The sequence below is a fragment of the Neolamprologus brichardi genome, chromosome 14, assembly GCF_056152115.1.
Source record: "Neolamprologus brichardi isolate AB-2024 chromosome 14, ASM5615211v1, whole genome shotgun sequence".
In the NCBI taxonomy this organism is placed as follows: Eukaryota; Metazoa; Chordata; class Actinopteri; order Cichliformes; family Cichlidae; genus Neolamprologus; species Neolamprologus brichardi.
This window is the reverse complement of record NC_142117.1, coordinates 7,928,687-7,952,503: the sequence shown is the minus strand read 5'-3', so window position 1 is coordinate 7,952,503 and position 23,817 is coordinate 7,928,687. Positions and strand designations below refer to the sequence as shown.

General features: G+C 42.5%; 1 protein-coding gene across 2 annotated transcripts; it reads right to left on the bottom strand.

Moving 5' to 3' along the window:
• Positions 1-4,134: 4,134 nt before the first annotated feature.
• chrd (chordin) lies at positions 4,135-19,999 on the bottom strand. 2 transcript variants are annotated; one of them, XM_006801176.3, is made up of 21 exons: positions 19,625-19,999; positions 17,442-17,545; positions 17,191-17,317; positions 14,714-14,860; positions 14,489-14,606; positions 14,105-14,192; positions 13,060-13,201; positions 12,680-12,817; positions 12,486-12,568; positions 10,715-10,862; positions 9,493-9,599; positions 8,889-9,168; positions 8,562-8,797; positions 8,352-8,465; positions 7,513-7,710; positions 7,308-7,401; positions 7,131-7,187; positions 6,454-6,557; positions 5,962-6,225; positions 5,223-5,316; positions 4,135-4,999 (listed from the first exon to the last, which is right to left on the bottom strand). In XM_006801176.3, exons 1-21 carry the CDS (start codon positions 19,767-19,769, stop codon positions 4,932-4,934), a joined length of 2,856 nt encoding a protein of 951 aa, XP_006801239.3. In that variant the 5' UTR covers positions 19,770-19,999; the 3' UTR covers positions 4,135-4,931. The 2 variants fall into 2 exon arrangements, with proteins under 2 accessions (XP_006801239.3, XP_006801238.2); XM_006801175.2 differs by lacking the exon at positions 19,625-19,999 and adding an exon at positions 19,023-19,167.
• Positions 20,000-23,817: the final 3,818 nt, after the last annotated feature.

Below are 23,817 nucleotides of genomic sequence, written 5' to 3'. Positions count from 1 at the left end.
TGAATTGTTGACTTCCGAATGAGTAGCATTTGGAGGAAGAGAATTAAGCGGATGTGTGGACCTCTTGTGTCCACCTGTAGGTTTTCTGTGTGAGCTTACCTTGCTCTCCTCACGTGCAGATGCTTTTTGTGATGTCATTATGGACTGTTGTCTCTCTGTTGTCTCTCTAGTACAAACTCTGAAATCATGTCATACCACAGGATTTTACATACTAGAGCAGGTTTTATTGTTCTCTAAAATCAGGAAAGAAAGATCTTAAATCATATATAATAATAGATTTCTCGTACTCTTAACAGCTTTGTGTCTCTGTGTTAGCAGTTTTGGAGACTATGTTCTTCTTGGTGTGTCAGCAGTTAAGTTAAGGAAGATTTAGGTTGAGTTTTTTTCTAGTTCTGTGTCCAGCCAAGCTAAACCAAAGCAAATTGAGTCTGGAAAAAAAAGAAGAAAAAAGAGCGCTGCTTCAGGTAGAGTTGAGTTTGATTCAGCTGGAAATATGAAGTGAGCATGAACTGAGCTGCTTTTGTGCTTATCAGCAGAATGAACCAGCAGGTAACAAAGAATGAGAGAAGAAAACAGGAAAGTCATAAGTGTGTGTGAGGAACGGGTTTGGACATGTAAATTAGTTATTAGTTATGAGACCACTGTGTTGTCTTGTAGGCTGACCCCATGTGTTGATGAGGCCTGCCAGATGTTCACTATATGAACATCTGCCAGCAGGTGAAGGCTCCATCGCAATGGGAGCTTTTTGTCGGTGAGGAAAAGTTGCCTGTTTTCATGTGTGGACAACATTTCACATGAATGAGTCACAAGTTTGAAAGTCATCAGTCAAACTAGCTGCAGAAATAGGACCTCATGCACACACGTACACTGGATAAAGGTTTGTTCTGTTCTGTTTAGTAACCAGGCTTTGAAAATGCTGAGGACGCTGAGGAGACCAGTGAAATCATTCGCTCCCCCAGAGCTCGGCCTTTACCCCGCATTCTCTTCTTTCTCACAGTGGTTCTTGGAAAAGAGCAAGACACCAGCGTTAAATGGACACGTTTGACAGAGCAAAGTGAGGAAGAATTGACCTTTTATTCTTCCACAAACTGCTAAAAGTTTTATGAACACATTCAGAGTTCATAGTGAACAAAAACCTTTCTCTGGTCTACGAGCTGAAATCAACAATTGGCAGAACAGATCTGAGATCCAGGCTCTGAGAAACACAATGGACGAGGCTGTCTATGTGAGGAACACAGTCACAGATGAAGTGCATGCTTAGTGTCAAAAATGGAACTCAGTATCTCAAATAACATTCACAGTGTCATTTTTTCAATTATTATAAGGACCTCCATAACTTAATTTGCAACCTTTTATTCAATAGGTTGGAGAGTGTAATGCAATGTTTTTAACATTAGGTCTGAGGAAATATCATCAGTAGTCTAATCGTCAGATCACAGGACATTTTGAAAGTGAGCTGGCAGTGGCTCATCTGAACCTTGTGTATTCAGTAGTCTCTTTTTGTAGTGTTTGCATGTTCTCCCTGTGATACTGGCTTTCCTCGCACAATTCAAGACCTACACCTTGGCTGGAAACTCTTTAAAAATGCATTTTTCCAAAACATTTGTCTTACTGATGGTAAATAAAGTGAATGAACTAAACTAAATCAATCAACCACTAGATGGTGACAAACACTGTGATTGTACACATCTGCACACTGGTCTGTGCCCACATCAGACATGACTGAAACCTTCAGTGGGCTGGTTTCAGTCATTATGCAAATGTATTGTTTATAAGATTGGGGAAACCTGCAGTCAGCTGAGACTGAAGAAGTCACTTGGATGAGTGACAGAACGTTTCCCCCACTGAAAACACTACGTCCAGATGAACAGAATCAACCTTTGGACACACACTGCTTCAGGTTTACAGGAAATCACCTCAAGGCAGCAGCGAATCTAGAAAATTATACATGGGGTATTAAAAGTAGCTGTACATAATGATTATACTACAAATAAACACTCGTTACACCCAAAGTATGCAAAAGGACATCTCTGATCTCAAAGAACACTTTGAACACAACTTTCGAGCATACTCTGGATTCCCTCTGTCAGCTTGGAACAGGAAACTAAAGTGAATTGTTACAGTGAGGCATAACAACATGAAAGCATGGAGCCCTCCTGCCTTGAATCAAGTTCAGACTGCTGCTGCTGTGCTGGTGTGAGGGATATTTTCTTGGCATACTTTGGGCCCCTTAGTACCAAATGAGCAAGTTAAAACACCACAGCCTACCTGAGTGTTGTTACCGTGCATGTCCATCGCTTTATGACTACAGTGTATCATCTTCTTATGGCTGCTTTTAGTAGGATAACCCCCCATGCCACAAAGCTCAAAGCATCTCACATTGATTTCTTGAACATCATAAAGGATACACTGTACTCAGATGGCCTTCACAGTCACCAAATAGAGCACCTTTAGGATGTAGTGGAACGGGAGATTCATATTATGGATGTCAGCCAACAATTCCTCCAGCAACTGTGTGATGCTGTCATGTAAATATGGACCAAAATCTCTGAGAAATGTTTCCAGCACCTTATTGAATTTGTGCCATGAAGAATTACAGCAGCTCTGAAGAAGCAGATGTCCAACCCAGTACCAACAAGGTGTACCTAATAAAGTTACTGAGTGTATATACAATATAGTTCTTACTAATATTACTGCTTCCATTACTGTTATAATTATTATGATTAATTCAACAACTGTAACAAAATAATTTGTCCAATATGGGATCAATAATTAAAATAAGTTGTTATACTGGAATATAACACAGTGAGACATTCTGCTTTACTTTTCCCTTCGTGCCCGTGCTGAGTAAGCACACATACAAGGAAGGTTTGCTCTTCTCTTTTCTTTTGTGTTTGCCTGGGTCAAGATGTTATAAATGGGAAACAAGTGTAAGATGAACTGGAATTTCTCTTGAAATGAACATCCCAGCTGAGGCTATTTTAAACATCCACGCTGAGTGGTTTCCACTGTTACTTTAATGGCCTCAGGTCAGAAACTATCACTCATCTGTAATATGCGAGAATGGTTAATATGCTTTTTATGATGCATCTTTATCTATTTAGGGCTCAAAATCTGTAAGGGAACAGTACAATCAGATCTGGTTTTGAATGAATGACAGAAATTCAAAGCAGCGGGTCATCTATGTTCTATTTAAGCACAGAGGAGAAAAAAGGGACCAGAGTCCAGGTTATTTGGAATGTATGGGTTTATGAGTAATCAAAAGGATGATAACTCATCCCAGAAATAGTCAGATGTTTCCCATCTGCGACAGACGAAACAGCTATAACACAGCAAGGCTTAAAAAACGATCTGGAAAAATGGATGTTTGTCATTTCTGTTAGAAAATCATATTCACACATGGCGTGCAGGTGCAGGAATCACACACCTCTCATATGTGTGATCACAGGCTACCACAGGATACTTAATCTTTGACCTCCACTATCCCTACTCTCTGACAAACACAGACCGGCAAACATAGTGGAGGTGGACAGGTGTGTGGTCAACCAGCTGTTTTCAGCACACACTTCTGGTGTATTAATGTGCTTTATCCAGCAGAGTGCAGCAGCAGATTTCTATGTGAGTGTGTGTGTGTGTAATGGAAAGAATTCTGTATGCCCTTTGGCAGTGTCTGCACTCCTGATTCAGGAGTTTCGTACATGTGTACATCTGTGAAAATATATTTATGTTCCGGTCTGTCTGCGCTCTGCCTGTGTCTTTTCATTGTGAGGTACGTATGGGACAAAACATTACACAGCACATGTGGTGAGTGATGTGGAAAACAACCAGGGGAAGGAAAAAAGAAAGAACTGATGGAGCAAAAGGAAAAAGATAAAAGGGAATATGAGAAACAGGAAATTAAATGACAGAAATGGGAGGTCAGAGGAGAAAGAGAAAGCAAAATCTAAGGATGAAGTCAAATCACTCATGTCTGTCACTCCCACTCCACAGCTCCAACACTGTGGGAGAGGAACGTGCCGGGAAACTCAGAGAGGAAAGCAGCATAAAAATCCTGCCGACCTTAAATGACAAGTGACGACGTATAAATGATGAAAAACCAACGACAGAGGGATTATCAGCCCGCTTCTACCAACAAACATCTTTTTTTATTTTTTTTCACACTGTTCAATAAATACAAAATGTAAACAAGCTTCATATTCATAAACAACAAAGACAACGGGCATCATGAGATCTGACTGAAATTCAAAACAGGAAGAAGAAGAACCAGAGCACAGAAGCGCTGAGATCGACTGGAGGTGTTTCAGACCTCTTGCTGTCGAGCGGCACTGATCCGTCTGTGAGCGACACCGGGTGGAACCACAACAATGAAAGCAGCAGACTGTGGCAGGCAATTTTCAAACCCTGCCAACTTCACTGTCTTGTACATCTTGTATTGCTTATTATTTATATGCTTTACAGGTAAAAAAAAAAAAAAAAAAAGGAAACACTTGCACGCGCACACATTCACACTGATTTAAGCTGTGCTTCACAAAGAAGCTCTGTCAGTCAAATACAACTAGCTCTCTCAATATTACCAACATTTAAAAGTCCAGCTGGATTTCTGAACACTGAACAGCGGTATCTGTTTACACCATTTGTCCATTTTTTGTTGAACTGCTTCCCAAAAAAAAATTACAATTAAAAATCCAACACATGATCAAGGCACGAAAATGAAGGCAGCATATAAGTAAATGCTGGTGGGTCTTCTCCGCAGTTCACTTATTGAGTCTTTTATTTCCATTTTACAGGCCTGCTGTGTCCACTTTGCCTCGTTACAATCCTGAAGCTGATACAGGGTGGGTGTCAGGGGAGGGGAGGGAGGGAGGAAGGAAGACCTCAGAGAGCAGCTCTGGCTTTTTGTCCGTCTTGGACGAATAAGGGAGGCTCAGGGATCAGTGGTGTCTCCAGGTTTGTCTTTTGTCTGAAGCCTTCATCACCATGCCATCTTCTTCTTTGTCACCTATAGACAAAAGCAAAATGTGCTGAGCACCCACGAAACAGGAAGTTGTGCTTTTACACTAACACTGTGCAGAAACAGCTTCTAAGTACAACGTTTTTAACCCGGCGAGAAGCAAATTCTTTCAGTGCAGATATTTACATGTAATTAAAAGCTATTTACACTCATCGCAGATTTTTTATTACATATAAAGCGACCTCTCAAAAGGTCAAGAGAGTGTGCTTACCGAGACATTTGGGACAGCAGGAGCCCTCTGTGCGGGTGATGTCGGTGCAAGTCAGTAGTGGACATTGTTTCCTCTGACACTTGGTCACACCATGCTGTGGAGAAAAAGGAAGGATTTGTGAAAATAGCAACATGTGGCAGTAAAGGTTGTTTGTTTCCTCTGATAATATTAGATATACCTGCTGTATTTTCTAGCTGTAAACTCAACACTGAATAAATGCATTAATTGGGTCTCCTTTTTGATGATTTTTTCAGATTATCTGGCTTTTCAGCTACTAAGCACTATTTTCACTACCCACTCTAGCTAACAGAGTTAGCTAACTTCATAAGCTAGAATGAGTACGTAGGTTACAAAGTTTCTATTAGAGATCTTAACTGAAACCAGCTGTTGCCTACTGCAGCTGGAAATATAGTGAGAGTTGACCAAACAGATTAACCAATACAGCGAGCTGAGAGGCACTTTAAATACTGAACAGCAAAACTGGGGGATGACTCAACATACACACACACACACACACACACACAGCACATTCACATTACTGGCTTCAGTTCCTTATCAGATCTTGTATTCAGTTATCGTGAATACATTTAGTCTGAACTCTCTGGAAACTATGATTCATTTCCTTAGTTATATAATGAAAATATCATCTATCATCCATTAAGCATCAGAAAAAACATATAATATAAAAGTAACATTTTGGTAAAGTAAGAGAATTTCCTCTTGTGTCATATTTACTTACATCACACCAGCAGTTGATGCACTTCATCTCCCCGAAGAGTGGCACCCAGGGATGCCAGCTGTCGCTGTTGTGGTAGTAGTTCTTGCCAAATTTGCAGTATCTGGGGCTGTCTGCTTGCATCATGTCACTGTGCTCCAGGGCTGCAGTGGTCCTCTCCTCCTGGGGGCACACCTTGCAGCAGTCGGTGGGGTGACGTCTCACTGGGTGACTGCAGGTCAGCATTGGACATGTCACCTTCTCACAGTGAACCTCTCCTGTAGATCCCTATGGATAAAACACAGCCAACAGCAGGAGGTCAGCAGCAATTTTTAACTTCAGCAGCTGACTTATTGCTTTTTCCACATAAATAGTTTGGACATATCCCAAGAAAGAACTGATGAGAAATGTATTAAGGCTTCACTTTCTTTGGACTCTAATACAAAACAAACGACCCATTAAGAGCCAGAGAGTAAAGCCAGCCAGATGTGAGGAGATTTATTGATATGTATTTACCTTGCAACTGCACACGGCACATTTAATGTAGCCAAAAGGAGGAACAAAGGGGTGCCATGTGGTCCCAGGGGCATGCATCTTCTGGTCTCCTTCGAAGTAACAACCTGACAGAGAGAAAGGGTTACTGAGGACAGTCAGTAAGAAAATCCCTGAAGGAAAAAAATGCAGCACCGAGACATGCAGAAATAAAGGCAAAATAAAAATGAAAGAAGACCTGTTACACGTTTTATTTTTTACATATGCTGTTATGGTAGTTAAACTTATACACTCGTGTATGTACAACCCAGAGCCTTTAAATGATCATTTTGGTCTGACTTTTGGTTTAGTAAGAGCAGATATCCTCAATATGATCTTAATGTGATCATCTCTGGCACATAGCTCTGGCGAAAACTGCAGAATCCCCACCCACCTGTTGCTCTAATCTGTTTTATGAGGGGCAGCCAATCAGAAAAAAAGCTGACTGAAAAAAAGAGGAGGAACGGAGCTAAAATGACTTTCACTCAGCAAATAATCTGAGGAGCTTCGTCAAGGCCCAGTATTCTTTCAACTCACGCAGAAGTACTGAAGTAAAGATTAAGAAATAATTATAGGAGATGGAAACGAGCAAAAAAAAGGTCCCTTTTAAAGAATGAGAAAGAAAGAAGAGCTGAGTTATAGACAGGAGAAGCGGTCCCTACCTTCAGGATGTTCATCAACCCTCTCTGGAACTTTCACGTCCTCGAGCTCCTTCCTCTCTGTACAGGAAAAAGGAAATGGAGGAATTAGTTTGAAGCTTTATGATCGCTGTGGGAATAAAATAGATCCACAAAAAGCAGTATGAAACCTGATGCTGAACTAAAAACGGGCTAACTCACCATCACAGATGGGGCAGCATTTGCCCTCCGGTTTAATGGTTCTGGAGCAGGTCAACGACGGGCAGATGACTGGATCACAGATCACTGTTCGCTTCTACAGAAAAAAGCCCACAAAGATTTGACATGGACATGAATTCTACATGACCATTTATTAAAAGGATTCATTTAAACATCAAAAAAAAAAAAATGTGTTTCTGGCGCTAACCTGGCAGATGCAGGAGAAGCACTTGTCATAGTTGGGCGTCCAGCTGGAACCATGAGGGTAGTGCTGGTTCTCAAAGAAGCAGGTATGGGGGTCTTTTTTTAGCTCCTCGGGGTCCTTTGACAGAAAGTCTTCCAACTCCTCCTCCTCCTCCTCTGCCTCGCTCCTGGTCCCAAACTCGCAGTTGTTTGGCACGTGGACCTGGTGAGAGAGAATGTGTGAGGAAAAGAAAGGAAGCGACAGATGGACATGGAGGCCATGAAAGAAAAAGAAGAAGGGGGGGGGGGGGGAGAAATAACAAGAAAGATGAAAAAAAAGAAAACAGGAGAAAGCAAAGTTAGGGCGTAAGAGTGATCTGTTGGACACAGCTGATTAAAAACCGGTGTCAAGTCATCTAGTTAATTGTTCTTAAATGGAGCATTTTTGTGGTCCTGAGCAGATGGCTGTTTATGTGTTGGACCTGTTTCCTATTAAAACAGCTGGATACTTCTGTTCCACGTGTGTGAGAGAGATCACTCTTCTTAGTTCAACTGTTAAACAACATATTGTTCAACAACTACACCTGCAATGCTGCAGCTAGCTTTGCAAGCAGCTGTGGGCTATGGCTGTGAAAGTGTGTTGTTTTGTGTAGGCTAGCAGGCACTAAGCGGGCAATCATGCAACCTCGCAAACACAAGGCTTCTTTAGATTGCTAAAAGAAACTCCCGTTTGCACACATCCAAAATTACACTTCTAAATGTGAAAATCATAGTGGTTCATCTTTTATATATGACCTGAGATTGAAGTGCCTGTTTAAAAAAAAACAAACAAACACAAATTGAGCACACCAAAGTTGTACATACCCGTCCTCGTATTTCTCCTCTCGGGTTGAGCTTGGTGCTGACCTGGATGAAGGCTGTTCCCTGGTCCAGATGTTTCAGTAATTCAACACTGATGTCCTTTAACACTCCCTGAGCCTTGAGGAGACCAAAAGACAAAAACATTGAGTGGCCTTCTTTACTCCAAATACACTGATGAGCATAAGGACACATTTATTGTGTACACTGATGTACCTTTGAGCCATAGAAGCCAGTGAGCAGCCTCATGTGGGTGCTATCATCTAGCTCTCCGATCTCAGCCAGTCCGTGGAGGCGGGCGTTCACCGTCAGGTCGTCAGTTGGGCTGAGGCCTGCAACAAGTATCTCATAATGCAGGTGGCAGTATTTGTCCACTGACACCCAGGCATGGCCAGAAGCACCTGTTCTTACTGGTGGGGACACAAAGTGGCCAGCTAGAGGGGTGGGCAACTCTGGAGGAAGAAGAAGGAAGCAGTTCAGAATATTTGCATGCATGTTGGCATGGTTTTTTACATTAATTTCACAACCTTAATCAATGTATACCATGTCTAGGTGCCTCTAGGCCACTATAAGGGAGTGCCTTGATCTGCCCCCGCAGCTCCCCCTCCTGGCTCTGTGCTGTTGCGACATTGATGAAGAGCTCATTCTGCAGCAGCATGTGGATGTGTCGGGCCTCCAGGCGGCTCCAGCTGCCTATCGCCTGCCCCGTGGCCTTGCTGAACTCTGGCGTTAAATCACACAGGATGGAGCGCTTGTTTCTCCTACGTGGCTTCAACTCGATGGTGAGGCTGACGACATCGCTGGTGAGCCCTGTGACCTGAACCTGAAGAAGATGAGAGAGAAAGGTTGAAGTCTAATCACTGTCAGAGTTGCCTGTTTTATTCTAAGGGTGGGGGTTACTGCTGATCTCTCTGTGTTTATGCTTTCCATGTATACATGGAAACATACAGGGTGGGGAGGCCCCAGAACAGAGTCACACTAAACCACATGGAAATAATAATCCTATTTTGACTAAAGTAACTTGACAGAAATGCAGCTGGACCTCTTGCAACACTCAAATAAAATTTGAGTCAAATCCAGTCAAAATATGTATTGCAAGACACATTTGTGAACAACAACAACCCTGCAAAAGTGAGCAGACTCATACCTGGTACTGCAGCGTTCCATTATCATGGAGGTTGAAGATAGCAGATCCCACACCTCCCGTCTTCCCCGGGATCAATGCATCACTGCTGGACATCACACTCTGAATAGCTGAGCCAGAGAAAGACAGATTCATATCAAAAATCCACTTCAGAGCACATTCCTGCTCACACTACTTATCTAAAATCAGCCACGTTGACGCCCCTCTCTTTAATGTACAGCGAGATGATGTAATGATTTCTGTCACATTCAAGTTTTCTGAGAATAAAAAATATTACAGCCACATACCCATGATTTTATCCATTTACTGAAAAAGAGTCACTGAGAGGGCAGATTAAATTGGACAACTAGTCAGGAGGCGTGTCTGCTTGAGTGGCACTCAGGCCAAATACATATATGTTAGCACACGTGCACACACACACGTGCATACAATAACCCACCCAAGATTTAAGCTTCAAAATGAGGTAACCTTAGCTGAATGCAGAAGGCTTAAAAGAGTGGGCTGAGAGGACAGAAGGGAATAAGTAAGAGAGGAGAAAAACGTCTGAAAATGACACAGACAGAAAGAAGCCAGAGAGAAGGAAAGATGCCAAAGACGACAGCAGATGATGGGATAGAGAAATGAAGGGAGAGAGAGTGGGAATGAGAGTGGGAAAAAGTGGGAAGGAGGGGGGGATTGGGTTTGAATTCTTCAGACATAATATCAAGCTGTTAATCACAGGACTGGAACACTGGCAGGGAAACCCACGTCCTGCAGACTGTGACCTTGGCAGTGCAACTGTGTGAGTGACTATGTGTGTGTAAATATGTTACAAACCAGCATCTTCATACATATGTGTCTGTGTATTACAATAAATGTTTCACGCTAATGCGAAATGTCCAAATATGCATTGCACTGAAAGTATGCACTGTGTGCATGCTTTAACTGTTTCAGACGATTAAGCTGTCCACAACATTCCTCCAGCCACACACACACACACACATGCAAACAGTCTTGGTGGGCCACCAAGTCAAACAGAAGGTCTGTAAACATGGTTTTCCCCCAGCGATAAGACTTGAAAGAACCCAGACAGAAAAAAAGTATTTATAGAGGTGAATGACAAAAACAATCCACAGATAGACGAGCGGCAAACCAACAAACATGTTCTCAGCAGCCTCATTGTCTGGTGCCTTAACACTGCTGGTGACATGTAGGCGAGGATGGGCCGATTGCAGTAAATACTTACTGTCACAAGATTTTCTGCCTGTGATGAAACCTGAGATTTGCCTGGGATCCTGACCCTCGGCGGCCACAGCGATCTCCAGCTGACCGCGAGATAACCAGAACAGCTCACGACTGTTCAGATCTGTCAGCACCTCTGCAAAGTCCGGATCCTGCACACATTGAAAAGTACGAAAAGTTAAATGTGGATAAATACAAAACCATTTTCCTCTTAAAACAAATGCCTTTTCAAATGCTAGCAATAAAAATGTCACATTATGCCATTTTGGATGTTGTCGACAGGATGTTGGTACAACACTGGCATGTTACCAGAGTAACAAAACCTCAACCAGTTTAAACCAGTTTCCAGCTAAAATAAAAAAAAGTTTTTGGGACAATTAAAATGTGATCTGCAGCACAGAGAGCAAAAACAAAAGCCGAAAGACAGTGAAATTGGCTTGAGATCAAATAAATAGGGCAGTCAGAAAGGAATCACAAAGTCAGAACGCATTAACGCACAAATGGCTTTCTTACAGAAAGAACACAGCTTTAAAATTGCCCCCACTCATACATGCACACTTAAAACTTGAGGCAAAAAATATGGCTTGAATTGCCTTGAAAAGTCTCATACTGAGAGAAATTAGATTTAATGCAGGCTGACCGGTCTCCAAGAAGACGTTGAAAAATGTTGGATTAATAGGACAGATGCACACGAGTGTTGGAGAAATGTTACTTTTATGACCTGTGGGGCCGCAGTTCAATATAAATACACATGTACCATAAATCCGCACAGCGAGGGGCTAAAACAGAGTGGGAATGGCAGGGGGGGGATGAATGGACACAATTATGAGAGAGGAGGAAATGTGTTGTACAAATAAAGCCAATTATCTTCATCATCATTGCCCAGCTAGAAATAGTGTATGAGGTGTAATTCATAGTTTTGCGTGTATTTTTCATGGACAGTCTCTCAGAGAAAGAGAGGCGCATCGGCCCTTCACGCAATTCCTGGGAGAATTAAAAACAGGCCCGCCTTTCATCACTCCTCCTCCTCCCTCCATCCATCTCAGCCCCGCAGACCACTAACCACTGACATGTGTGAGGAGTGTGTACGCAGTGCATCCTCTTTACCTCCCTCCTACCCTCCCCTCTTTTCGTCTCCCAGACGTCTCACATCTGTCTCATGCAAAACTACTTGCTAACTTTCTCCCCTCTAGTTTCCTCTCCATCCATTTTTTTTTTTTTGTCGTGTCTTTTCTGTGATCAGAGCAGCGGCAGTGGCAACATAACTAGGATGTGGTGACAAAACCACATCCATCTCTGAGAGAAGGAGGCGTGGGATGTTCTGTGTCCTAAGTTTTTTAGTGAAAACAACACTGCTCCTCCCCCAGTCACCTTTTAACTTTTAGTCTGTCTCAGATATAAATGCATCTATTTTACTTTACCCAAAGTGCCCACTTATTTTACTTGGTGATGGATTGAACAACATCTATGGCTCTTTTTGGGTACAAAATATCATACCTGTCAACATTTTTCAAAATCTGCCGTTTTATTCAGTTCTTTTTCATTTAATTTTCAGCATCATACCCAAATATTTTGTGAAACTGTGACATTAAACTAAAAATGTCCCCTCAATATGCACAGTAACTACCTGTCACTTACGGATGGATGCATTATTTAAAAATAACATTTTTAAATAATTTCCCAGAAGACACATGAAGAAGAAGTGAGTCTTAAACAGGAGTGTTGCGAGGTGTGAAATGGTGGCTACATCAAGCTTATTGCCCCTGGGTACTTACATGAGACGTGATGTTGGCTCGGATCTCTCTCAGGATGTGCTGCCGGTACAACAGCTGGACTCGGACGGGCACCAAAATGGGGTCTGAGAAGAGACAGAGTTGTCTCAGTGTCACTCTTTTACATTCCTTGACTTTCATATTAATGCATCTACATTTATAGAAAGATTTCAAGTGAACTTCCTCCTCCCTCTCACCTCTATCTCTGTGTTGGATGAGGCCCTGCAGGATGAGGATGAAATGGAGGTTGTTCTCAGTGTCACTCAGCGTCAACATAGCAATGCCTCCCATGGCTGAATTCTCTTCCTCTGACGTCAGTATTGAACTGAATGTCTCTGTATGTAACACATGTGCACATTAGATCTGCATTCTCTTACGGGACTTGTAAACAAAGCCGGCACATTTTAGCTACATTAATCCAAGCGAAGCCTTTTAAGATTACATGAAAATATACACGGCTCCGCTGCTTTGTAAATATTGAGCTTCTTGTGTACTGTGACACAAAGACAAAGGCGTACACATGTCTCAAAAAAAAATGAGCCATTGGAGAGCTACAGCATCCCACATGGATACACACCAGCAAACAGTGCTCTGTGTTTGATGATCCTTCCCTCCACTTCGTCTCGTTGGCCTGTGGACGTGGACATGCTGATGTGCATCTGCTCAGACTGCAGCTGTCGCAGTAGAGGCTCAGCCACGTTCTTCCATACTCCACAGATCTACACACACAGAAGCAGGTAGGTGCTTAAAAGATGGAAATCATTTTATACTTCTTCAGGATAGCATGCATGTGGCAAATACACATATCAGACACCACAGGCACATCTGTTGAATACATCCAACCATTGTACTCTCAATCCTGGGCTGCAAAGCTTCAACATAAAACCTCTCCCTGAGAGCAGAGGGAAGAAATGTGGCGTTGTGCCTGTGCCTCATAACTCAAGAGTTCAGGGGTAATCTCCATTTTAATTAGCGATGTTCTCTGTCCCCCTGCTAAGCAGTGATGTAACATGTGAAAAATCCTCTCTTTCCCAAAAGTTTTGTTTAAGCAAAACCCCCTTCCTTTTCTCATGCCAGAGTGTTTTCTCTAAGGTCCTCTGGCGCTTGACGCTGCCATTTATCTAAAAATAATAACAGGCCCAATTTCTGGGACCTGCATTTAGGGGGCTCCTGCCTCACTGAGCAGGCAGTTCAGGTCTGAAATGGAATGTGGAGATGTGTGTGTTTTGAAATGATGCTTAGTGAGAAGAGTCAGACCTCGAGGAGCATGTGGACATGCATGCACAGTTACTACTGTTACATCAACATATCAGTTTACTGATTTATCTGGATAATGCTAGCCTGCTATTAAACTTAAAAACCTGAACGGCCACGTGTTGATGCTAACCGCAATCAGGCCGATTCTGTCATGTTTAAAAATGGGCAATGGAACAGAGAAGAAGTGTCACCGCATGTGTATTTGGCTGTCAGCGAGTGTGTTTATTGTCTGTTATTGCAGAGTGAGTTATGAGTGAAGAAGTGGCAGGGTGAGTGCTCATTACACCGGTGCTTAGTTTGCCTTTCTGTCCAGGAGCACTCACGCACATGTAACAGGATGTGAGGAGATGATTTTCTATTCTTACCATGTCGGAGTCTCCCTTGGGGACTCTGTACTCGAAAGCAGGGGTCCCATCTGAGTCCAGGAAGACAATCTTAGTGGGATGGCCCATTCTGGAAAGCCAGAGGGAAATGTAAGCGAAATGCAGGCAGAAAAGTTGACAAACTGTTAATTTATTGAAAATAAATATCTTTTTTTCGCCAATTCCAGTTTTATATTCTATTATACTGACTGCTACTCAAAAAACAAAGTTTGTTTTTCCAAAAAATAAAAATATATTAACACAGGAGGTTTGTTTGGAATAAGCTGGAAAGGAGTTGGAATAGTTAGCAACAGGCACTGGTATTAGCATACCTGATCTTTAAAAAAAAAAACAGAACGACATCTGAAGAGAAGCAAAGAGTCTCACCTCTGGTACGTGATGGAAAAGGTCAGGCTGCTTCTGGTCAGAGTAAAGCGAACTCTGGCAACTCCACTGGAGCTGGGCAGCCACGAGTCCTTCAGTCCTGTCAGCACTGCTACAAAGTCTGCACCACAACAGAATGTTTCATGAGCTGTAGTGTTTTATTCAGGCTCTGTGTCGTGTGTGTTCAGGACAATTCTGTCTATTTGTGAGCAGGTGCTCCACACGTACCTGTGCGGCTCTCCCCAGGCCCCACGTCCTCAGAGCTCAGGTAGGATCTATCATTGTATGACTTCTGGAGTTCCTCCTCTCGCTCTTTGCTCTTTCGGCGGAAATATTCAAAGGTGTTCAGCACAGAGTCAATCTGTTTTTTACCACCTATAAAAGAAAAAACCTGTAAATTACTATCAAATAGTGTATAAGCAAATAGAGATTTTCCCAAACTACTGTATTGAAATGTACACTGGCTATACACTGTAAATGTAAGCAATGACCTTGTGTAATTTCAATGATAATATAAACATGTAAATTTGAAAAAAGTTTAAATGAAGAATGAAGGTAGAATGAAGTTATCTGTACTCTTTGCCTGCATTTATTTCATTTGTACTTTTTCTCACGGGAATAAGTTCAGTTAGGTTATGTTTAGTCTTCTTGTGGATGTGTAATGTGGTTTCCACTGTTTGTGTGGCTAAGAACACTCTAAAGGGTTAGCCAATAACACATGAATAGGACACATGCATGGGAAGAAAAATAAGATGTTTGTCTCTTAACACATAATATAAATCCTGTGTATAATAAGCGTGCAAAAGTTTAAAAAAAAAAGTTAAATGGAGTTTTTTTTAACTTGATATACTATAATTGGTATATTCTTTTGGAGGCAATGAGTCTGCATATTTTTTAAGTAAAGTCAACGTGTCAAAATCGGACAGTGTGTGACTTATCCCACTGCAGTAAATACAAAAGTAAGAAAATGATGTAAATAAACATGTGGTGTAACTTAACTAAATACGAATAAGAAACATTAACTTAAGGTGTTTATTTTGACTTGTGAAATGCTTCAGGATGATAAGTCATATGAACAGCACACAGCACGCCAGAGTAAAAGAGCTCTTATTTGAGCCACAAGTTCTTGCATAAGTGAAGCCAAGTCATCAAACTCTGGGAAAAAAACCCAACTGCTATTAACTACTTTTATGGTACTGAGATTTCTTTCAGCATCTGCCTTTGAAACAGTGTCAGTACCTGGCAAGATAAACAGCATAAAGACAAACATTTGAAAACACATTGTGCCAAAGTCTGGTTCACACATGACAATAAAACACTGGCTGCTGTGTTTTAAGAACGGATGGAGTGCGAAGCAAGTGGATAAAAGGGATCGGACAGTGACATATCTAGGCTGATCATGGCAGGTAGAAATTAATTCCAGAAGAATGAGCAGAGATGGGAGGAAACAAATACGTCAGACGCCACTTATTTCTTGTTTCTCAGCACGAGGTTGTCTCTTGCAGCTGAGGAGTTTAAGGAGAATTGGAAGCGACACTAGCATGCGATCCTAACAATGACCTGCTGTTTCACACAAACTCTCCTGATGCTATGTGTGGCCTTCGCTGCTTTGCACACACACACACACAGACAAAAAGTGACACATGAAGCCCTGCTCATTCAGCCAAATACAGCCTCTCTGATATGTTCTTGAGAAAGCAAACCACACACTGCCTCTTACTCACTCAAACGCTATTTCACCAAGGCTTTTTTTCCCTGAGGAACTCAACTGGACTGTCTGCTGTGTGATTCACGCACACACACACACACACACACACACACACACACACACACACACACACACACACCACCTAAAACTCATCTCCAATCTCATAATTCCACTGCTCTACTGGGCACGCTGAAGCCCTTCTGGGCAGCATCACTCTCACTTCTCCCCAGTTGGTCCTCAGGTGCTCACACACACACACTTATACACTCACCATTTTCCAACACTTACATAAATATACCAGGTGCAAGGTTGCCAAAGCTAAGACAAACACACTCAACCTTTTCCTTAAAGCTTGACCACAACAGACACGCACACACATATATAAACACACAGTGTCTCCACAGTGTTTTACCTTTACTTTCCATTCCATTACCACACATGCCATGGAGAAAAACACCCATGGAGAATAACACTGCAGCATGAAGGCCCACCCTTTGTGTGTGTGTGCGTGCGTGTGTGACCATGTGTAAAGCAGCTCTGACTCCCTAATAGGGTGAGACTGTGTGCGCAGCAGTGTGCAGACAAGGTAAGTGACTATGTGAGAATGAGGCTAAATAGGTGGGTGGTGCTTTCAGCTGAGACTGGTTAGAGAAAATGTCCATTTGATGCGGCTGAATGGAAAATCAATTGACTCGCTCATTGTATTCAGCAGCTGTTCTGACGGCGAACAAGCTTACCCAAGGAGGGAAGAAAAACAACAACAACCAAGGAAAAGTTATAGAGAGGAAGAAGAAAAAGAAAGAAATAGAAGTTGAAAAAATTGCTCTTGTGACAAAAGGGGGGAAACAACTGCTCTCTCCACATACAGTTTGTTTACTGAATTAAGAATGTTCATGCTTGTTTATTCAGCTGCCTGTTTTTCGTGTGTTTAGGACTACTAGAATGGCGTGACATCTACAAAAGCTGAGAGCAGCATTTGAGCTGAGAGGATGATTACCTTGAAGACAGGTTTTGCAGCAGTGCCCCGCCAGCTGGACGGGATTGTCGCAGTCCAGGGTCGGACAGTCCTGTTTTGTGTTTTTGCAGTTTACCTTTCCCGACACCTTACCACGGCGACTCTTTTGCTGCCAGAGAAAAATACAAACAAACACACACACATTAGTCAGCTCATCTGGAGTTACAGCTTACTGCAGGGAAAAAAAGTCAAACACAACATGTGGAGTGAGATCACACTAAGCCAAAACTTACAGGTTCACAGTGGCACTGGACACAGTGCATGATGCCAAAGGGCTCCCCCAGGTCTGGGTGCCACTTCTCCTCCAAGGGATAAGAGCGACCTCCAAATGAGCATCCTGCAACACAAACGGTGTTGATTACACACAGCAAACATTAGGCGATTACAACCTCATTTCTTTGGCTCTTTCCAAAATAAAGAACTTGATTAGAAAAGCAAAACAATATGCTTAAAAAAATGTTTTTCTTTTTGAGATATGCCAAAATTAATTAGGGAACACAACAACAACAACAAATTAAAAAAAAAAAACATTTTAAAAGATAAGCTGGACTTTCTGATATTTAGAGTTTTTAGAGAACCTCATATTAAACATGGGCAACGTTTTCAAGGCCAAGTATAAGGCAAATAAGGATTATTTTGAACGGAATATTATGCAAAGCTATTCTAGTAAGTTATAATAAAAAAAATTAAAACATTTAAAAATAAAAAAACACACAACTTAAAAAATAAGGATAATACTCCACTTTAATAGCAAGAAAAAGAAAAAAGAAAGCTCATTTTTATGACAAACCACAGATACCAGACCACGAGTGCCATTTGCATACTTAACAAATAAATCCCACACATGAGCTCACTGCCCAGACTTGCTGGAAGCTACCAAAACTCCCTGGATGCCTCAAATTTTGGAACTCGAGCTTTGCATCCTGTCTGACCTAAACGATCCAGAGAGAAGTTCCACTCAAACTTTTATCAGAGAAACCCAGATTCCCCAGAAACACACACACACATCTTAATTAATTCAGTGGGCTTATTATAAAGATTATACAGTATACTGAACTTCTAGTGAAAATGATTTTTACAGTACATGATGGGTTCAGTCTACTTTGAAATGAAAGTGAACAATGGGCTGCAACTCTTCCCATATTTTGCCCAAAGTGGATGCGAAGGAACTCCAACACTCTTGCAGAACATGTGAGCCTTTCACTTTAAACCCAGTGTGCTGGAGCAGAGCCACGGCTATAAAATACACATCCATGTCCTAATATGTAGGGACGGGGCTGTATATTGATGTTACAGGGGATAAAAATAGCTTTCAGTGTTGTTATTACTAGGCTGCACTCATAATTAAGTGTTTGTCACGCCGAGTTACCGCAGGAGTATTATAATTATTTTTGGTTAGGGTGACTGTATGTGGTGTGTGCACACACAAACTTGATGTTACCCTGGCCAGCTTCACTCGAGCTGATGGCTCTCCCCCGCTCACGGCTACCAAGCTGGTTCGCATTATTCTTTCATTAAAGTTACTGCACACTTTAAACAGTCCAGTCGAGTTAAAGGGAGAGCCAAGCGGAGAGCCTCGCCACTCCGCGCTGTGCTCAAATAGAGGAGGAGGCTCTGAGGAGCCAGCGCTTGTAATGGAAAGTCGATTGATTAGAGTTTCCAACATGAAATTACACGTTATAACGGGGTGGTTAACGTGGAGTTCTCGCTGCTCTGAGCTCCAGAGTAGTTACCTTATAAAAACCGCGGCGAGCTTTTGTACGAAGGGGCTTTCACACATGAATCAAAAGACATCGACTGCGGTTATGACTCACATGTTTGCCGCTGGTTTACACATGAAGCAACCTGGAACCGAGAGGAAACTAGAAAAAAAACGACTGTGTACTGCTGCAGCGGAAAAAACTAACTTTTAAATGTCGAGATTTAACGGTCTTAAATGTTAGCTAGCTCCGCTATCGGCGCTGCTGTCGCGTGCACAGCTAGAGGGGTGAACTGGGGTCATAACCCCACACCCATGAAACAACTCAGGTAAAAATAGACATTTTAACAGTAAGTACTTTTATACCAAATTATGCACATTTTTTTAAATATAGTCTTCACATAAAAAATAAATAATTAATAACAAAAGTTTTAAAACAAACAAAACTTTTAAATTGTTAATTAGCTGCTGCTCAGTGGTGCCCCCTGGGTCACAAACTGTTTACACAGCAGGGGTTATCTGATTTGGAAGCCTGAAACTGATGCTAACAAATGCAGCTTAGGTAGTCAACTTCTTCAGAGGCTTTCAAAGCGTGCGGCCATTTTTATAGCTATTGCTGGTATAAAAAAAACAAACGAGTATACTCCAGCTGCCAGCTCAAGGCTGCAACACCGCTTTTCTGACGTGGCTTTTCTTGCGTTTCCAAAAACAACATACCTGATGTTCCTTTGAAGGGCAGCGGTTCTCTCTCGGGCTGGATGGGCAGAGAGGGAGACTTGAGCCGTGAGGCCGCTCCTCCGTGCAGCCACCACGCGCAGCTCAGCGCGCAAAGCAAGAAGTGGAGTGCGCAGGGAAGCAGCATCACAAACCTCCGCAAAGGACTCCCTTCAAAAACTTCAGAGAAACCGGCTTCTTTAAACCGAGAATTACAGTAATGAGAGGGAATAAAAAGTTTCCCCCTTATAACAAAACGTCCTTTGTCGTTAGCTGTGAATGTCCGCTGTTGAGAATCATCCGAGTTTCGGCCAGACAAAAAGTTTTCCGTGAGCAGGGCAGTACTTGCGCCGTCTTTCCTCGGTACCAGCGGTCTCTTCGCAGCCTTGTCTCGTTTGATTTTATAGGCTGCTTCCCTGACAGCTCCAAACAGCCGGGAGGAGGAGGAAGGGGGAAGATGAAGGGTGGGCCGGGTGATGGGTGAGGGGGTGGATGATGGACAGGGCAATCGACACCCCTATCAACTCAATACGCTGTCGAAACGACGGGGCAGTTACAGCAGTGTGTTTCAACACACATATCTGAGACGAGGTGACGGCATAAATATCTTTCCTGTCATTGAATTAGCTTGGTAAATATTTTTTTTCTGGTTGTTGTTAAAATAAAATAGCTTCTCTGCAACACCCCCCTTCTATTTTTTTTTTTCATGTTGCATGTTTGATGTTGAGGTTATAAAGGACCGTGGGTGCTTTTAATAAAGTTTAATACGCTGCTGCTTCGATATTAAAAGGTGACAGGTATAATTGTTTTTTGGTGTGCCAATCCCTTGGGAGTTTGCGCAGTTTCGATAGTGGCATGCTGCTCTCTTGATTTAGTTCTTGTGTAATTGAATCAGTATTGGTGTTATTTAGCGGTGATTATCCATTTATCTGTCCGTTTCCCCAACTTTAATCATTTGGCCTTTGCGCACATTAAAGCGCTGTGCCGTTAGATAAAGTCTAATCTGCTCACCGCGATGAGCGGCACGCTTTCAGCCATCTGACGCCCACGGACATGAGCCACGAGCTCTGGGGAGAAAGTGGGAATCTCCAGCTCATATACAGTAAGGAATGTGTAAGTGTTCGCTGCTTTCTGTTCCCTTATTTTTTCAAGTGCGCTTGGCGCTGAGACCTAAGTGACTTAACAGAAACAAATGAAAATAGTTGGAATACCTCATGGCAAATTTCTCCTGGCCCTTCTGCAGACCTCTGTGCCCCCCTCCCGCGCAGTTTCCCTTTGGCTTGTCTCGAAGCCATGCCTGCTTGAACGATTCCACTTAAAATCACATGTATTTTAAAATAAAATTTATTCATTTGTGGATGTGTTGGGGGCTATTTAACATAAAGTCTTTAAAAAAAATTCACTACATCAACAACAAGTGAATTTTATTAGGGACTATTTAGCCCTGGGAAATATCCCCATCAAACACAAGTAGCGGTTAACAGTCCAGTTCCTCACTGTGGTCCCTACAGAGGGGAGCCCAAAACAAACTGGTCAGGTTTACATTACAATCGTGCTGCTTGGTTTATACCACAGGGTTCAGGAAAGGTCAGGCTTTGTCAGAATGTTACCAAGCTTTCTGTATTCACAGTTCACCTGGTAGTCTGTCTCATTTTGCTCTTCTTTCCTATCAAATCCACACACCCCACTGATGCACATCAACATTGTGCACTCCGCTGTATATTATGTACCTCCTCCTATACCACAAATCGACTGCAAGGGCCATTAATATTACTAATAATATTAATATTATTAATAAATTAATAAATCGTTGCGCAAAATGTGCTAAATCTGTATGGCTTCGCTGGTAGATGTGTTTTCGCCTCCACGCACCATTTCAAACTCCTCCGTGGATTACTTTGTCCACACATAGGCTAGAAAACGCATTAATATTGATAGCTCTATTAAACCGTTACATTAAAAAAGCGTCAGTTTCATTCATTCCGTGCCAAAGGCGCAGGCAAGGTGTTATTTTTTTATACATGTGTCACATTACATGGCCTTTAGGAGCCACTTCCACCCGAGTGTGAGGATTTACGCGGCTCCCCCCCATCGCAACTGCCCAACCCTCTTTCACCTCAGCAATGGGACTCGATGATGGGCTATTTGCTCTTCGTGATAGGGTGATAAGCGACTCTTTTCTTCTGCGCTGCAAAGTGATTAATTAAGCAGACGGGATGGCAAATCGTCTACATAAAAAAACCCGCAGTGTACAGCCCCCCATAGCATACTGACAGCGGGTTTTGTGTATTGGAGGTGTCCTGCGCTTAAAAATCAGTCTGGCACCTCAGTTTCATAGTACTTTAAAATATAGCACGACATTTCTCTGGGGTCTCACCGTCATTCTTTTCGACCATCAACCAAAAGATCGCAAATACACATTTAAGTTTGAAGGTGTCCGCTCTGCTCTGAGCGGAACTTTTATTTTGATGGTTTGTAAGGCTGGCGGGGGGAACGCTGATCGAATAGTTTAATCCTTCGGTGAGTTAAATAAGTCGTCACCTGCAGTATTTTATTTTATTATATTTTTATCAGGGGAAAATCGTCATATTTCCTGACTAAAATCGGACTTTTAGGTTCAGAAATAAAAGCAAATGATTAAATAAGGTCATAATTCGTGTATGTTTTATCAAGAGACACATTTGGAAAAAATAAACCTGAGCATGTTTATAATGACGTATTTATGACCTGTTGCTGATAACTCGCAAAGATTCGATCGCATTGTAAATCTTTTTTTAACGAGTGTATCTTGGCCTCAGATCCTTGGATTCCCCTCCACCGCAGGATTTATAGGGTCGTATAATGGTCATTATTCGGTATTGATTACAGATTGTTTCCTGGATAAAAAACAATGGTCTTGGATTGATCACTGTCCCTCATTAATCTTTAAGGCAGGAGATGAGCGGACTGGAAAGGAGAGGCTAAAAAGTCTTAAATCATCTCTAATTTCCCACGAAAGAGTACAGCCCAGTAAAAAATCGATTAACCGTGGATATGGATGCTGGCAGCTCTGTGCGGTTATGATCAGGATATAATTAAAAGCAGACACGGTGCTGTCTCTCTCTCTTTTATTAAGATTCCCGCACCGCTGTCCGGGGAGCTTTCTCAGAAGAGTGCGCAATAACCTGATATGAAACACTGCTGGCACGGAACGGCCGTGGATGTTTTTTACGTGACACCATTACGAGGACATTATTAAAAGTTCTCAGCGAGCCTGCAGCGCGCGCCTGGGTTTGCGAGGGAGGGTGGTCAAGGGTGGGTATCGGCTGTCAATCACGCATAATAAAGGTTTACCCATGAATACACTCATGGATACTTTCCTCTGTGACGGAGAGCAAATCGCTGTGTATTTGTTCTCTTTTTCACGCCAGACGACCACAGCTTCATCCTACCCCCACCTCCACATCCAGACTCAGAGCGCTCAGTCACGGGGAGGGGGGGGGGGGGGGGGGGGGGGGGCATCCTGTTTACTGCTCGGAGTGAGCGAAGGTGTGATATCAGTCAGCCCTGGATGCTCCGCTCATGCACCCCCCTTTCAGTCACCACCTGTTCCCAGACTCGATGTGCCTCCACGCGCTCACATTCAGAAGCGTCGGTTTCAGAATTATTCTGTTTAGAGTCGTACACTCTGCGTGACCTTCCCTTTTTTGCCGCCATGCATCTCAAGACCCCAATCATTTCTGACTCATGTTTAGATACACGGCCCCGGTTGTAATTGCGCGTTTCCCTTTTGGAATCCAGCGTCGTTTTAGGTTTCTATCAAGGGCAGACATCTGAAAAAGAGGTAGCTTACTTCGAGGTGCTGGAAACCGCCATCAACGTCATCAATAACGTCATCAATCTATCTATCTATCTATCTATCTATCTATCTATCTATCTATCTATCGTGTTTTTAAAAATGTGCTCTGAATATGGTAAATTAAGACGCACACCATGTTTTCGCCCCTGCCACTGTTATGTTGTTGCTGATAATAATAAGAGGCTGTAAAGCTAATTCTGTACTGATGCCGGTAGCGGAAAAGGGGAGAGAGGGGGCGGGCGAGTGGGGAGTCAAACGGGCCTTTGCTCAGTCAGTATGTGAATGTGCAAATGGAAGAAGACGTCTTGCAGAGTGGGTGTTTATTCATACAAACTGAATCAATTTGCAGACACAGTCG